General features: G+C 32.6%; 1 protein-coding gene across 1 annotated transcript; it reads left to right on the plus strand.

Moving 5' to 3' along the window:
- Nucleotides 1-9,910: 9,910 nt before the first annotated feature.
- On the plus strand, nucleotides 9,911-18,085 carry LOC108479486 (uncharacterized). Its single transcript, XM_017782125.2, has 8 exons — nucleotides 9,911-11,172; nucleotides 11,275-11,359; nucleotides 11,601-11,697; nucleotides 11,968-12,031; nucleotides 12,111-12,167; nucleotides 14,869-14,906; nucleotides 14,995-15,076; nucleotides 17,762-18,085. Exons 1-8 carry the CDS (start codon nucleotides 10,123-10,125, stop codon nucleotides 17,849-17,851), a joined length of 1,563 nt encoding a protein of 520 aa, XP_017637614.1. The 5' UTR covers nucleotides 9,911-10,122; the 3' UTR covers nucleotides 17,852-18,085.
- Nucleotides 18,086-18,379: the final 294 nt, after the last annotated feature.

Raw genomic sequence — 18,379 nt, forward strand, 5'->3', positions numbered from 1 at the left:
TAGTATAAAGCATTTGCACTTGCAATTGGTACCTAGTGGCACGTACTAGAAAGGCCATCAAGGGATGCATATATATATATATATTTGTTTCATATTACTATGAGTTGTAATGGTGATAATCTCTATTTCTATATATATATATATATATATATATATATATTACTTTAGTTGGCCTTGAGCCAGTTTATATATATTTTGAATGATTGTATGCATGCTTATGTTTGCCATGATTAAACTGGCTTTTGAATGGTTTTGTAACGATCCAATTTTCAATAGTGTCGAAAAATGTAATTAGAAAATGAATTGATAACTTAAATTGCAATTAATTAAAGGTTCAAAACAACAATTAGACCCTATTATAATGAAACTCAGTAGACCGTTTAAGCATGTAGCCATTAAACTAATTAAGCTAAATATTATATGTTAATTTAAGATTAACTACTCAATTAACTACCTAATTACAATATATATGTGATTTTCGGTGGGGAGAAAGAGAAAACGCATCTTCCCCGACCGAAACCAAAAGAAAAAAGAAGGGTTTAATGCCATTTTCATGAAATTTAAGTTTCTAGCTTCAAAATTCAAGTAATTTTTTAGTTATTTTCTTGTAATATTTATAGATTTGATGTCATGAGAGCTTGATTTAGCTAGCCCATGTACCAGTTTGTAAATCTGTTAAAGTTTTGAAAGTTTTAATGGTTGAGAATTGAAAGTTTTAGATGTTAAATTTATAGAAATTAAGCTTAGATTAAAAAGATGACTAAACTGTAAAGCTTAATTGATAATTTCCTACATCAGGGACCAACTAAATAAATTGTAAAATTGACTGTAGAAATAAGAAATAGGAGGTCCCTAATGGGTAATAGTTAAATCATAATTCAATATGAAGTTTAAATTGAAAGTTAGGTTAGTCTAAGTTTTAGGGACTAAATTGAATAAATTATAAATCTTGCATAAATTGATAATTGATTGTGAATTGGTTGAGTGCTGATAGTTTTATGTGTTTATGTTAATTCATAGTTAATGTTGACCCAGATTATTCAAAAGGAAAAGGAGAATCCAAAGCCGTCGACGAGTAGCTCAAAATTTATGGTTTGTAATTCTATAGTTCAAGAATCCTTTAATTCTTGCATATTTGTATCATTCTGCATTATATAGAGTTGGAGGTGATTATTGATGATTGTTTGAGCTAAAATGATGTGATTTAGATAGAATATCGAAGTAGAGACTAAATTAATTAGAATAGAGAATTTCATGGCTTGCTTAATATATGCAATTGGTATGAGATTGAGTTGGAACATGTTAAACTATGTGTTGAATTGATAAATTGTCGATGAAATTAACATGGTAAAGCATAAATTGGGATGTATGATGAAATCAAAAATTGGTTATCCTATTAGTTGTTCGGACTGTGTTGGATATAATTGGCATGCCTTAGAGTTAAAGTATTGAGTAAAATTATCGTTACAGAGCAATCCGGGGTGACAAATTGATTGAGTTGAGAAAACCATTGTTGCTGGACAATCCAATATGGTACAGTGTATCGATATATTGTCATTGTTGTCGGTTGTAACACCCCTAGCCCGTGTCCGATCGCCGGTATAGGCTATGAGGTATTACCAAGCTAAATTTTTAATTTCAATCACATAATCTACCAACACAAGTATAAATCGAACTGAATACATACAGATTTATAATTCATAAGTACCATTTTCATACGGCCAAGATATTTATAATTTCAAAACATATTTTTGTCAACAGTCCAACCTATACATGCCATATCGAGTCCAAAATATAACTATACCAAAAAGATCGATAGTATGAAGAACTGCTGACGATCCCCGAGTCAATAGCCAAAATCAACAATCTATAAAACAAAGAAATAAGAAATAGGGTAAGCTTTCGAGGCTTAGTAAGTTTTAAGCAATTCATACTATTAAGGCTTATCATTAAAATTGAACATTGAGTATCACAAAACTTGTATTCTAATTGTAATTCACTTGACCAAATATGTAATGGCGTAAATTCAATGTTATCGGAACAGTGGTTTCGTAACCACAAATCCGATTTAAATAGAAATTTATTTCAATATTTTTGCTTGAAAATTTATATGATAGGAAAATCGTATGAAAATATTGATAAGAAAATTTTATCAATTTAGTGATTAGTTAGAAAAAGAAATTATTGAAGAAATTGGGTAAAATAAGGTATCGGGACCTCTATCTCGTAAAACCGAGTCAAAAATAATTTTATAAATATTTATGAAATGTTATTAATGTGGTATTAAAATTTCGTTAGGAAATTTTAATGTTTGGGTAGTCAATTAAATGAAAAGGACTGAATTGTAATAGGTGTAAAAGTTGCTAGAGTGATTAAATAGCTTATTAGTCTAATGAGAAAGGATATAAAAGGGAATTAGACCCAAAAGTTATTTGGGCTGGACGGAAAGGGTATGAAATCAGCAGAAAAATTGATAAATTAAGGGTAAAATTGGAATATTGCAAAATTAACTAAATAAAACTAGGACTAAATAGGAAATATCTAGATTTCTCTTCATTTCTCTTCAATTCCAGCAGATAAAAACGCCATAGGAGGGTTCTATAAGCTGGTATTTCATAATTTTTGCACCAAGTGAGTTAATCTTTGCCTTTTTCTTGTAATTTTTGTGTTTCTAAGACTTTTACAACTAGATCCTACTATTAAATTCATTAGTTTTTGATTTCATGGATGAAATTTAAAGTCACCATGGTTGAGTGCTGTAAGTTTATGATGAAATAGAATGAAATTAAAGCTTTAATTTGTTTATGAGATGATTTTATTAGGCAATTTCAATGGAAATTGATTTTTGGGACCTAATTGTGAAAATATTTGGAATTAAAGTCTATTGCTGAAATTCTGATTCCTAAAGGTTGTAAACTAGTTTAAGGTGATAGAATAAAATGTTAATTGAGAAAAATCAGCTCAATTGAGAGGCTAATTGAGTAGGGACGAAATTATCATTTATTAAAAGCTTAGGGAAAATGGTAATAAACAACTTGCACTAAAACAGTTTGGACAGCAGCAGTAGACTAACTTTGAAAAATCACCAAAATTGTAGGAATCGAATTAGAAGATGAAAAAATATGGAATTAAGGCTTATTGAGTCTAGTTTCTCATAGAAGAAATATTGTAAGCAATTGATTTGTAAATTTTGAGATATAATGAATTTTGTGAGACAAGGTCGAATGAATTCGGGTTCCCTGTTCGACTTTGAAAAATTATAAAAAATTAATAAAAATAATTAGGGACTTAAATTTATATGTCTAGAATTCTTAATGAGTCTATTTTAATAAAACAAACAAGAACATCATTTGAATTCTGTATAAAGAGATAATTTATTTTCAAAGGAAGAAGGGTCGAACTGTTAGACAACAGAATAGGGTGACTTTGAAGAATAAACTGTACTGATTGGCTAAACCAAAATTCTGAAAATTTTATGGTAAAAATATATATGAGTCTAGTTTCAGGAAAAATTAACAGATCTTAATTTGGAGTTCCGTAGCTCAAGTTATAAATAATTTAGTGACTATGACTCAAGTAGACAGCTTTGAATGAACTATAAATAATAGTTGAATTATAGAGAATGTTGCATATGAACATGAAATGTATTAAATTGATAATTAAATTTATTTATTTAGATCCGAAGATTCAAATACGAAGCTAGATCGAGGAAAGGAAAAATTTCGGATTAATAGATTTTTACTGTTTACAAACAAGTATCAAGGTAAGTTCGTAACTTGAATTATATTCGAAATGCTTGAGATTGTATGTTATTGATGTGAATATGATTTGAGTGTTCATTGTATGAAAATTAATGAAACATTGAGATATTTGATAAAATGGGAAGAAATCCGTTTGAATGAAAGGAAAATTCGATGGATCTCTAAAAAGGAATTGACGGTAAAAGGATCTAGCCTGACGGGTGATCCTATCTGATATAGCCCTCCAAGAATATGTGTAAAATGGATTTAGCCCGGACGGGTAATCCGAATTAGGGTCTGAATTTAGCTCGACTGGTAATTGGATCCAAGCTCATTAGAGTAATTGTCGCTGCGGGGATTTAGCCTCGACCGGTAATCCCGACAATACTCTATGAGTTTATATTATGGGATTTAGCTCGACCGGTAATCCCCGCAAGGTTGAGGTTCATGGAGTGTGCTCTCTCAAATGGAAATGTGCGCACATGAATATGAATTGACAGACCGAATTGTACACTAAAAGTGTACCTCTGAAAATCCATCGAAATTCGATAAATTCAACGGGATAAATATGAAAAATAATAAGGAATGAAAATCATGGTATTGATGAGTACATCAATCATGGTATATATATATATATTATTGATACATGGAAATTATTGTACTAACTTGAATGTTGAGTTTGTGCATGTTAGGGTAATAATGCATTGAATGGATATATGAATGTTTATTAAATTGTATTGAAAATATTAGGTAAGTATAATTCTTGTTACATGAGCTTACTAAGCACAAAGTGCTTACCCGCTTCCTTTTTCCCTGCTTTTGTAGTGTTAAGAGCTCGGAGGTTGGATTTGGTGGAGACACATCACATCGTCAACCTCGTGATTTCGGTATATAAAGAAACTTTATTTTGAAAATCAATGGCATGTATAAGCTAACAAAGTAAATGTTAACGTGAAATGAATGTAAAGTTAGCCATTAGTATGGTTAACAAACCTGGTTATAGATATGTGATGACGTTATCTTATATAAATGCATGAATCTATCATGAAAATATGTTGAATTGAAAAAAAAATAATAATAATTCGTAAACTCCGGTAATGCCTCGTACCCTATTCCGGAAATGAATACGGGTAGGGGTATTACAAAATATACACCAGTACATTAGTTACAAAACCCCTTGGCCGAATATGTATGTATGTATACATAAGACTTCTTGCACATATTTCATTATTTACATAAATTATACTAATACCTTTAATCACATTCTTTCATATGGTGAGTTACATTAACCAATTATATTATTGTCTTATCCTCAAATACCGAATTCATTCACACACACATATATATATATTTCGTGCCTTGATGCTATTAAATCACTTAAAAAAAATCAATTCAAATTCAAATACAAGCACATAACACGAACCTTAACATGTAAAACATATAATACTTACGCAACGATGTTTACCACTGATATTCGAAGTCGAAATCTTATTTAACTTACTGGCATCGGTTCTGTCAAATCTTAGAGCTCGGAATACATTACTAGCGTAAGCCTGCGGGTCTTTAACCCGGATATTTTTCCAGCACATAGCCTGCAGACCTCAAGTCCGGATATATTTCTAGCATATAGCCTGCGGATCTCATGTCCAGATATTTTTCCAGCATATAGCATGCGGACCTCATGTCCGGATATTTTCAATCTCATACACATTTGATCATAACACATGATAGTCACCTTATCACTTAATAGTCGTATATTACATTCGAATCTAAACTCAATACGCACATCATCATTCACATTTCAGCTCAATGGTTATATCTCATATCACTCATTATATTCATCATTTAATCTTAAATTCAAAGTGGCCATCAAACTATAAGTCATATACATGCATTATCTATTATACATCTTAATTCAAATGCAAGCCAAAGATCACAATTTACCTACTATACTCTTATAGTGGCATTGTCAATTATATACTAAAGGAAACTACTTAAAACTTACCTCGGATATATTTGAACAGTTGCAAAATGGCTACTCGGTTACTTTCTCTTTTCCCTTATTCGAAATTGCCTCCCTATGCTCTTGAGCTTTAATTCAACAAATTTTAAACTAATCATTAATTGACTATTCAAATATTATTTTCAGAATATACTACATTTATGTTCGACTTTCACACATACAAATTATAGTAAGCTTATAAGAAATCAATAAGCAATTCATTAGCAAATTTTTATCAATGTTTACAATATAATCACAATTTCACTATAAGCTGACTTCCTGAGCAACAGTCCCTAAATTATTTATAACTAGAGCTACGAAACTCCAAATCAATTGCTGTAAATTTTCCTTGAAAATAGACTCATTTATATTTTATCCATAAAATTTTCATAATTTTTAGTTTAGCCAATCAATACCAGATTTTTCCTAAAGTTTCCCTTGTTTCACTGTTTGACTAATCTGACCACTCTTCACTACGAAATAAATTTCTCATTGTACAGAATTCAAAACATGTCCTTGTTTATTTCATTTGAAACTAGACTCATTAAGGAGTCTAAGCATATAAATTTTATCATTTGACTATTTTTATACGTTTTATAGTGATTTTATAAAAACAGAATAGGGGATCTAGAAGTCATTTTGACTCTGTCCCACATTACTTCAATTATCTCATTATCGGTAATTCTTTTGCTTTTATAGTTTATTTTATAAGAAACTAGACTTATCAATCTTTAATTACATAATTTATTCAGCTTCTAACTCAACTCCCATAATTTATAGTGATTTTCCAAAGTCACTTTACTGCTGCTGTCCCAAAGAGATTATTACCAATTCACTCTTTCACACATTCTTTATTTTGTATACATATTATTTAAACATGTATATCACCAAATCAATTTCATCATATATATTTCTATAATTTCACTTCAGCATAATATCAATACAACACATCGTGCTCATTTAAACACAACATTAACCGAATATCCATCTACCAAGCATTTTAACAAATTTTTCTTCAACTATCCACACATTCGCAATGACATAGGTAATCCGAAAACCTTAATTTACTAGTAATTATTCACAACACATATAGGCATCCACTCCAATCCATCACTTTAAACACAAGCATAACTCAACTATTATAAATGCTCACATTCGGCATTTTCACCAATGCACAAGCCGATTTTTTTCTATCATTCAAAATTATCTATATGAACATTAAATTAGTTCCAACATCACCTATTCCTAATTATTCCTTAATTCATAAAGGCAACAAACATCCCCTTAAACCTCTTCCATAACCGAATACTTATTTTACTACCAAACTCAAAATTTTGACATGGGCAAGTAAGGGACTTAGTAACTAGCTTAATATATGCAAAAGAATCAAAAACAAACAAGGATTTCATACCTTAATCAAGACTAGAAAGGAGTAGCCGAATGCTTGTTTCCCCCTCCCTTCTCTTCTTAGAATTATCGGCCAAAGATATCAAAAGATGAACATTTTATTTCTTTTCTTTGTTTTATTCATTTAATTAATTTAACACATTTTTTTATTACATAAATTAAGCCATTACCATATTATAATATTATTACATAACACATATTGCTTATCATCATTACCATGGCCGGCCACTACTATCGAAGTGGGGAAATTGACATGCAAGTCCACCTTTTTGATTACATGCATTAATAGACCATTTTAAAATTAACCTATCACATTTCAAAAATGTCACACATAAGTCCTATTTAATAAATTTCACATACAAATGACAAAATTAAAGCATGAAACTTTCACACATGCATGTACACATACAATAAGCATAGAATATAACAATCAATTATTTTTGTGACTCGGTTTTGTGGTCCCGAAACCACTTTCCGACTAGGGTCAAATTAGGGCTGTCACATCGGGCAACCCGGGGTGATAAATCCGTGTATCCGTACTGAGTCCGTGTCTGGTTAATAGGGTTAATAATATAATAGTTGATTAAGTGATAAGGAAATGCCGGGGTGACTGGTCCGTATATCCGTATCGAGTCTATGTTTGGTTAATAGGGTTAATAATATAATAATTGATTAAATGGTAAAGAAATGCAATGTGATGGTAATATGAAATGTGATATTATTCGATTTGAGTTGAAAACTAGCCCTTGAGGGCCAAATATATATAAATGAGCTATCAAACTTGAAAATGGTTAAAGTGTTCAAGTGAAAAAGGACTTATGAATTTAATTGTGATGCTAATAAATGAATACTTGACACTGTTCAAAAATGGATATGTAAATGAACTAAATGCTATTAAATTGAATGTTATGTGAGAAGATAGTGTGTATGCATAAATAATTGTTGCGTTAAAATGAATATAAGCATAGATATATAAAAGTGATAGTATTTTCATAATTTGACACGAGTTATACTATGATTTAAATATATGTATTTGTATGAATTTGTTTATATTGATTTGCATTGTAGAATTATCACTAAGCGATTTGTTCAGTGTATAATTTTGTTTTCTCCGTGTGCCGGTAGTTTAGACTTCTAGTAGATTGCGAGGAGGTTTTCTCAGCATCTAGAATTCGAACTTGACTTAGCAATGCTTGTGAAATTTTCATATTCTAGTTGACATGTACCTAATAGGTTAAGTTTTGTTGGAATAGAATGGTGCTTATAAGTAAATGTTGCATCTTGATGTTTTAGAAATGATATGTGTTTGTGTTTGATGTGTGTATATATATAAACGTAACTTATATTTGCTTTAGTTGATTAAGATATGTTGCATGAAATGGTAACATGGTTAAACTGAGATGTGTGAATATTTATATGCTTGCATCGTTCAGGTAATTGAAGGAATTTGGTGAAAAAGATATGAATAGTTATATGTGAGCATAGAGGTACAACTCAATATTAGGTGTTTTAGAAATGGATGTGTGGCTGAAGGATGTTGAGATTGATTTATGTTTGTTAGTACTTAAAAATTTACAAATTTGAAAGAAACAGAATTGCAGAAACAATATGTAACGTCGCAAGGAATGACCTATAATGTCACATTAAAACTAAGAACCCCGTTGTCTCGACAAGGCTAAAATAGTAAGTGACGTCATGACGTCGAGTGGCCTGACATCATGACGCGACAAACTATGTGGCTATGTCTCGACATGAAAATGTGACGTCACGACGTTACCCTATAAATTGAATACTTTACAATTTAGTCCAGTTCGACCTCAGGTTAGCTTTAAAGCTTTCGTAAGCTCGTGTAAGACTGAGAATGAATATTTATTGTATTGTTTGCTTATAATTATTATGTTTATATGCTTGATGGGGTGAATCATATAAAATTTAATCGTAGTTGCTTCGACAACAAATGTGACACCTTATAGTTCAGACCTAACAATCAGGTCAGGTATAGGGTGTTACAGGTTTTATATGCAATTTATGATGCTAGCATAACTCATGAATGCTTTGACAAGTTTTACTATATTTTGGTTATGTTTCATAAACAAAGATGTCGACTTTTGGCTACTTTTAGAACATGTTTTATAATGTCCTATTTGGAGATGTTTTGAGGGTTGTTTTCGACTTTTAAAACATGATTTTTAAGCTTAAAATGATTGGAAGTCAACATGGTATATTTTGGGGATAAAATAGAGGTGTTTCAAGGCCATAATACACCCTAGGTGTTCAGGGTCCAATACTAAAAAATGCACCCTTTTAGTCAAAATCTCCCATAAACAATATAAGGGGTAAGTATACCTTTGCCCCTCCTTATCACATCACTTGTACTATTTTAGCCACTAGATTGTTTTGTGAAAAAAAAGCCCTGCAAAACCCAATATTGGTCCTGGACACCTTCTAACACCCCAAAATTGATTTAAAATGATTTAAACAATATTTCAATTTTATTTTGTATGATTTTATAAAAATGTTTTTGTTAATTAAGCTTATTTTGATATGAGTAATTGATGGTTTATGGTATTAATCATTTAGTTAATTCGGCTAATTTAATTTACATATAAAATAGTCGAATAAGCCATTAAAAATGGTTGAATCAACTTAATTTCTTTATGAAATGAAATGGTAAAAAATAGATTTATCCTTATTAAATTGAATATTTTTTTGTGAAAAATATTAAATTGAATCTTTGGATGGAATAAATTGATTAAATTCGTTGGAAAAAAAACTAATTGGATAGATTGGGTTTAATCTATCAATATATATAGCAATAATATTTGGGAGGGCAAGGAAAGGTAAGGAAGCAAGGCCGCTCCCCTAGAAAAACGCCTAACCGGAAACAGGGCGGATTTCCGGATCCTACCAAGAAGTAGAAGCTAACAAGCAGTAAGGTAAGTGAATCTAGGAGCAGGCGCCGGAATTCCAACCATGGAAGTTAGTAACGCTCCAAAACGAAAGCGATACGACGGCGACAATCACATGGAGGCGGAGGTGGACCTTTCCCTCCTGGAAGCCGTCGAGAAATCCCAAAACACCGTCGAATTACTTGACCTCCGCACCCTCAAGAAGCTAGTCCTTTCCTTCGAGCGCCGCTTAAAGGAGAACATCGAGGCCCGGCTCAAGTACCCGGACCAACCGGAGCGGTTCGCCGACTCGGAAGTGGAGTTGCACGAGGAGCTAGAGAAGCTAAAGATTCTTTCTGGAGCCCCTGAGTTGTACCCTGAGCTGGTCAATCTCAACGCCATCCCTTCCATTCTCAACCTCTTGTCCCATGACAACACCGACATTGCCATTGACGTTGTGCATTTGTTAGAGGACTTGACGGACGAGGATGTTCTGGAGGACAACGACGAGCCTGCCAGGATTCTGGTGGATTCTCTTATTGAGAACAATGTGTTGGAGCTGTTGGTCCAGAATCTGCAACGCCTATCGGACAAGGACCCTGATGAGATGAGTGCTATTTACAACACCCTGGCCAGCATTGAAAACATGATAGAGGTGAAGCCTACAGTGGCCGAGTTGGTCTGCGAGAGGACCAAGTTGTTGAGATGGTTGTTGGGGAAGATCAAAGTGAGGGAATTCGATAGTAACAAGCAGTACACTTCGGAGATATTGGCCATATTGCTTCAGAACAGCACTGCCAATCAGAAGAGATTGGGACAAATGAACGGCGTGGATGTGGTTTTGCAGGCCGTGGCTATGTACAAATCAAAGGACCCCAAGACATCAGATGAAGAGGAAATGCTAGAGAATTTGTTTGATTGCTTGTGTTGTTTATTGATGCCATTGGAGAACAAGGAGAGGTTCGTTAAGGCCGAAGGAGTGGAGTTGATGATCATTATTATGAAGCAGAAGAAATCTGCCTATGCCTCTGCCATCAGGGCACTTGATTTTTCCATGACCAAGTATCCCCCTGCTTGCGAGCGATTTGTGGATGTTCTGGGATTGAAGACTGCCTTCGCTGCTTTCATGGGTAAGGCAAGTATATCTCTCTTTGTATGTCTTTATTTCTTGAGCACTTATCCATGTCTAATTGCATTCAGTACCTAACACTATGCCTTTTCCTCTTGCATCGTTTAGATACCTATAAGTAAGAAGAACAAGAAGGAAAGGTACCAAGAGGAGTTGGAAGAGCGCCTGGTATCACTAATTGCATCATTGTTTGGTGAGTGCCTTTAGACAAATATGACATTATTGCCCTTTTGCATGTTGCACTTTTCATTGTGATTAACCTGTTTATTGATAGTGTGCCTGTGAGACCACCAACCATGCATAAGCTTATCACTTCTGCAGATGATTACCAATTAATTACAAACTATTTTAGCAGCATAATGAAATTGCACTACACATTTCTCAACTACTGAACCTTATACATAAAATATTCATGCTTGTGGTCTTATTTCCAGGTGGAATTTTGAGAGGTTCCAGAAGGGAAAGGTTATTAAGTAAATTTGTTGAGAATGAATGTGAGAAGATAGACCGCCTTATGGAACTATATATAAGGTATTGGCTTATTTCACTTGTTTTGTTTCTTTTAACTTCACAAAGTTACAGGTTTAGAGTCTTGAGGTTCTTCTACCGTTGGCATTAATATGCAAAGCAAATTCTTGTCCATGTGAGGGTGGGGTATGGGGTATTTCTAGTAACTAAGAGAAGGGTTTCTCTTGCTGTTGACAAAATTTTCCATAGCTACGAGGATCACTTCCAAGAAGGGTTGGATAGAGATTTTGTTCTGCGACTAATATTCCTATATTATGAATTTAAATGATGCAGATATTCTGACAGAGTTACAGCAGAGACACAACGACTGGAGCAACTGGAACTTGATGATTTGGAGGTAATCAATGAACTGTACTTTTCTAGTCTGCATTCAACTCTGAGATGTCTTCCTCTATAACATGGCTTGCATTTTGCAGATGGATGAAGAGGAAAAATACAATAGGAAACTTGAATCTGGACTTTACACTCTTCAGGTCTCTCTCTCTTTCTGCTTTTTTTTTATTTCTTTAATCATTCTCTTTCTGCTTTTTGAGTGCCTGATGAAGGGAGGTTTTTATAGCTTGCCAGGCTTTTTTTTTTTGTGGATGTTTGCGGTGGAATTAGTTGAGTTTCTAAATAGTTTGCATTTATGATTAGTCTAATGCTTCAAAGACTATCTATATTTATCATGAATTTAGCTGTTAAACAGGCCTGGCACACATTTTTGACATAGTTGTCCTAGATCTTTTAGTTTTTCTCTGACTTGTTATTACTATTTATTTTTGTTGATGAGTAGTGTAATAGCTGTTTTGGGCTTAATTTTTCAATATCATGAACCTGGGTGTCTAAACTGCAGTTCTTTCTAAATCTTAATATATATTATATAATATTTAGCAGAAAAAGACCATTGTAACCTAATTGAAGCAAGTTATGTTTCTAAAATTGTATTACTTTGGCTTCCTAAATTCTTATCAACTTAAATCTTGATGATAATGGTGGGTTAACATTAAATGTTCTGACAAGCATGCTATTTGGCTCTCTTTGTTTTGGTTTGCATTTTGTTGTATCTTTTCATATATGACAGCTTGGGGGTGAAAGCTTATGATAATGGTAATATGAAATTCTTAAGATTCAGATGATTTGAAGATTGAAAATAAGAATTTTTAGGTTGTAGATAAAACAGGATAGGACGACAGTGGAGCATAGCTGTTGTGGAGATGTATGGGGTGAACAGAGAAGTGTTAGAGGGAAAGGAGGAGTCTTGGCTGAAAAACAAAAGAAGAAAAAAAGAGAGTGAGCAATAGTTTGATGGAGGAGGAGAAGAAGAGAAGAAAGAAACAAAAGCATATGGTATATTGGGATGCTGAGGAGGAGACCAAAGAAGAATGAACAATGGTCTGATGGATTTTCATTTTACTAAGTTTGATTAATTAAACTTCAATAGTTAAATGATTATTTTAAAAAAAAATATTTTCTGACTGTAGGTGACATATTAGCAAATTATCTTTGTTTGTGTTTGCCACACTATTAACCGAATGCCATATAGGAGTTAAGAATGCTATTGCTAACATTAGCATTTTCCATCCAATTAATTGAAACTTGAATAAGATAAATGATTATTTAAAAAAGCATATTTTGTGACTGTAGGTGACAATGACATATTAGGAAATTATATTTGTATGCATTTGCCACACCATTAACCGAATGCCATATAGGAGTTAACAATGCTATTGCTGGCATTAGCATTTCCATACAATTTGGGTTTTGATTGCACTAAAATGGTAGTATGAGAGGGTTTGATTGCATAAAATAGAACAGAAAAAGGGTCAAATAAAAATTACCACTAGCCTAGTCGTATTTTTGGTTTCCATTTTTGATTATTTATAGCTTAGTTTTTGTTTGAAGTCTTAGCATCCTTGATGGTTTCCTATTAGATTTAAGTGTAGTCAAAGTCTTTACTCTTCTTGTGCTAAGAACTGTAGGATTTGGAGTCATATGTATCAACAATCTTTCTGTGGAGATATAGAGTCGTTGTTTGAGATTCTCCATGATAATTGCTTCTTACTGCGTAACACATTCAAATTTAGGTATGAATTACTGCAAAAAGCCTAAGTATTAAGCTTAGGCATCGCTTCCTTATCTTGTTCATTCAAAATCAATAAATTATATGTCTATATTTGTGATAATAGCATGGACTCCAGTGTTTAATTAGTTATGGAATTTGTTAATTTGTTTATTGCTTGAAATGATTTTAATTAGTTGGTTGATATTCGACTTTGAATGTATCTTTACTCGAGCCTAGAGATTAGTTATGTTGTTTGAATTTATTGTTAATGTTTGTTTTGGTGGTTTAATTTAAAATTTTTAATACTTCAATTATGATTTAAGAATGGTAATGTTATTGTTTTAATTGAATTTGGAATGTTTAATTAATTTTTATATCATTATTGTTATTTATTTGTGTTTATAAATTTTTCTAGAATTTTATTTATTTTTTCTATTTTTTCTGATATTTTTAAAAAAATTGGGCTGTTGAATCAACGGTTCAACCAATTGAATCAGTTGGATTGGGAACCGGTGGTTTGACTGGTTCAACCACTGGTTTGGTTCTGAAAACATTTGATCTTAAGCTTATATTATGCATTTATTCATTGACATACATAAAATCTTTCATGTATGCAAATTGCGTCTTACTTTTCTCGGGCAAGCGCTTTTTTGCTTTCCATCTTAGGCAATGTAATTATTCTAGCACCTAGAGTGTGGGTTGTGCCTTTGACTACACTGGTTAGGTTATAATTTTCAGTTCATTCATGATTAAAACCAGGAAATATAAGTTCTTAGAAAGGTCCTATATTCTACGAGTGAGTAAATACAATGAGTTCATGGTTGGAGAATCAGCCTTAAAGAAAAAACCGGGTTGGGTACAAGGAGATTAACCATGTAATAGATGATTTATCTCTGTTGAAGACTACAGATGTTCCAATTGACAGATGAATCTTCTTATGTCTAGGTTTATTATATTTCTTTTGAATGGAAATTCAGCCCTTCATCAGTCAGACAAACCTAGCTGTAAACTTTAACTCTGAATTAATTAGATTTCTTAATAGACATCTTATTAACCAATGTAATTTCTGAAGTTATTAACCAATGTGTTTAAATATTCTCAGTTTTGACCTTCTATTGTTTTGATTGCAGTTGATTGCTGTTATTCTGGGTCATCTTTGGTGTTCTGAGTAAGTTTTTGCACCTTTTTCTTGGTCACGTCTATTTATTTTGTTTATTTAAAACGTTGTTAAATTTAGTTTATTGAATACTATGCAGACACCCTCAAATGAGGGCAAGAATTGAATTACTGCTCAAGCAGCAGAAACTTACTAAGAACGATATCAAGAATATACTTCAGGTAATTTTCCCCCTTTGGAACTGTATTCAAGTTGTACAATTTGTAGACAGAAATCAGTTACATACCAACTTGTTGATAAAGAAAATCATTTTAAGGCTTGCTTTATAAGAAAATACTGAGTGTTGATAGAAGGAAGGCATTGCACTTTTTCAATCTTTTGTGTTTCTTCGAATTTTCTAACAAATAGAGGAGAACTCTTGTATGACTGAGACTCGCTATATATGTATTGGTGATATGGTGATGGTGTAGGGTAAGAAGTGGTAGTTGTTTGAAGTTAAAAATCTGGTTCCATGCTGGGTAAGAACTGTTGTTTTTAGTGTTTAATTGGGTTAGAGAAGATACTGTGTTTGGTTGGTTCAGAAGGGAAAAGCTTTGGCTTTGAGGTGGGAAAACAAACAGAAATGAATAAATGGTGAGAACTATTGTTTTTAGCATTTAATGGGTTAGAGAAGATGCCTACCCCCAGGGTTTATAGAAATGCCTTAGGGCTGATTTTATAATTTTCATACAATTTTTAGAATACTAAAAAAAAGGAGAAGTACAAAGATCCAGGGATACACCTACCTAGATTTCCATGCCCTCATACCATGACCCTAAAGGCTTCATACAAAGTTAGGCATTGCTTCGTACAATCCTTGAGAGAGCACAGCTGCTATAAAATGGTTCTTCATAGATCAAGCTAAAACGGCTGAAGTTGAAGACAAGACAACTATTTATATCCTACTTCCTTAATGATCAAGCACATTAAGACTTTTTTATCTTTTCTATAAGGTGGTGCTTGGTTAGATCATTCCAACAATCATGATCTATACACGGTGAATCGGTGTGGCGTAATCTAGCGTGTATAAATATATACATATATAGATTAAAAACAAATCTTTTTGGTTTCTTTATATTTGATTTTAAGAGATAATTGTCATTTTCAAATTCAAATTTTAATATAATTTTTACATATTGGTCAACTTGTTAACAAATATAATTTCTAAATTTGTAATTTATACCTAATTATAAAATAAATAAAAGATTACTATATTTAACAAATTTTTATTTTTGAATTATATTGAAATCATTAACTTACTCAATTATTACAATATGCACAATTATGTTGGTATTTTTGAACAAAATAATGTAATACTTTTTGCAACAATCTAACATGGTGATTATTGATCAAACAAAGTGATGACAAATCATGAGTGCTTAGGAATAGCCAAGTACTAAGATCATCAAGTGATTAGACTACAATGGTGATATTAGAAATATACCAAATGTTTCCTATAAGGAATATTTTGTGTTAATGGTGCGTTTTGGACACCAGGAAGATGGAATGGACATATAGATGATGCCTATGCTTTTGCTTTTTTGAATGTCCCACAACTGATGAAAATACCATATTCTGTCCTTTGAAGCTTGCTATGACTATGATATAGTTTTCTACCTCGTTTGCATTGTTGGTTTCAAGTGTGTGGAGAACAAGATTCAGATCATGATGCCATGATCTCTTGCAATTGTCAAAATTACTCATTGTTATCACCTTTAAAATTGTTCAAGTAACTTACTGGCATGACATATAATCTTTTGTAAGATTACAAATACACAATTATTAGAAATATATATTACAGTTCTTATGAATGTTGATTGATGAAGACTTTGGGGACCATATCTAATTCTCAATGACCATAGTCAAGCTCTAACAGGCCGTCATATAACTATTCCCTTTCACAAACTTCTACATGCTGAAAAGTTTGGATCTAGAATTTCATGTAGATGGAAGTCTAGGTTTTACTTTATTTTGAATTGAACTTTCTATTTATGCTGGTCAGAATATTTATGAAAAGGAAGAACAGTTTGTCCTTGGATGAGAATATATGGACGTAGTTTTTTTTCTCTAAAGAACCATTTGAGTTTTTGAGAAATTAAAGATGAAAATCACATCTACATATTCTCTGGGATAGCAATCTTGTCCTTAGTGTTCTTGGACTTCAAAAAGTCCTTGTGAATGTGCCCTTTTTTGCTACTGTATTAACTTTTAGGAGGGGATATCCAGCCATTTTTCTTAACTGATTTACCCCTAATTGCTGTTGCATTAATCGCAACCTGACAAAAGATCAGTCAGCTGAAAGTTTGTGGCGTGGACCTTTTTTTTCTTCTTTTTTTTCAATTTTAGCTGCAAAAGTTACCTTTGAAGCATGGAAATCTTTTTTTTTTTTCTTTCTGCATGATTTTTCCGGCACGTACTGTCCTGCTTGTTATTTCTTTCCAGTTGCAGAGGCCCCTTTGTTTCTCTTTTGTTTTCTGGTTCCTATTTACTTGATTGCAAAGCATAAGTTTGCTGACCAAGTTTAATAAGAGGCATCAACATTCTTTGCAATCTCAATCCGCAGCTTTTCTTGTCTGTCAGTTGAAGCTGAAAACCTTAGTTCGAGTTGATAACATAATGACATAGAAGTGGAGATGGGTCAGGGACTTGGGTATATGACTGCGTCATTGAACAAAGTCTCTGATCATATCACCAAAGAATAAGTTTTAGAATCCACTGCAAAGGACTAGAAAACTGTTATTTCATTCCATATAAAATGAGGCTAGTCTCCTTATTGAGTTTTCCTTCCATACTTGATGTAGCTGCTAATGGCTTACAGTTTGACATGTTTAGGTCTTATTTTTGCTTTGGTATCTTATTTTACACAGGAATATCATGACAATATCGGTGACCTAGATGGAGCCGAAGAGAAGGAACGAGTACAAACAAGGATCCAGAAGATCATTTCATCCTTCTGATTGTCATCTGCTGATTTTGTACCATCATATCTTTTGAAGGATGCCATGTGCGTTTAGCATTGTGAATTTTTTGAGCTAAAATTAATGATAATGCTTATACAATTGGTTAGCTTTCTCCAGGATGCTCCTAGGAAAACACTAGATTGATTGTGGTCACCGGAAGTGTTCTAGGGAACTTTCTGATTGAGACAAAGGCAATATCCAAGCTCGTTATTGTGGGATGAGTTAAAACAACTGCTAAAAATAGGGCCGACGAAATTATTTTTTGGAGAAAATCGAAAATTGATTCAAATCCAAAAATTCCTAACACGTTGAAGCTGGTGATAGGTTGCTAATTTTATTTGCGGAGGATCCCTAATATCCACCTAAAAGCTTTCCTCAGATTTTGAAATTTTTATTATTTTAAATACCCAAACGACTCCTAAAAAGATTTTAGTAAAGAGTTGGAAGAAAAGCAGTTTGAAAATTTAAATTCGGATTTCAGTTATTCAAATTATAAGAATGAAATGTAAATTCAAAAAAAATCAT

The sequence above is a fragment of the Gossypium arboreum genome, chromosome 12 (genome assembly GCF_025698485.1).
Source record: "Gossypium arboreum isolate Shixiya-1 chromosome 12, ASM2569848v2, whole genome shotgun sequence".
Classification (NCBI taxonomy): Eukaryota; Viridiplantae; Streptophyta; class Magnoliopsida; order Malvales; family Malvaceae; genus Gossypium; species Gossypium arboreum.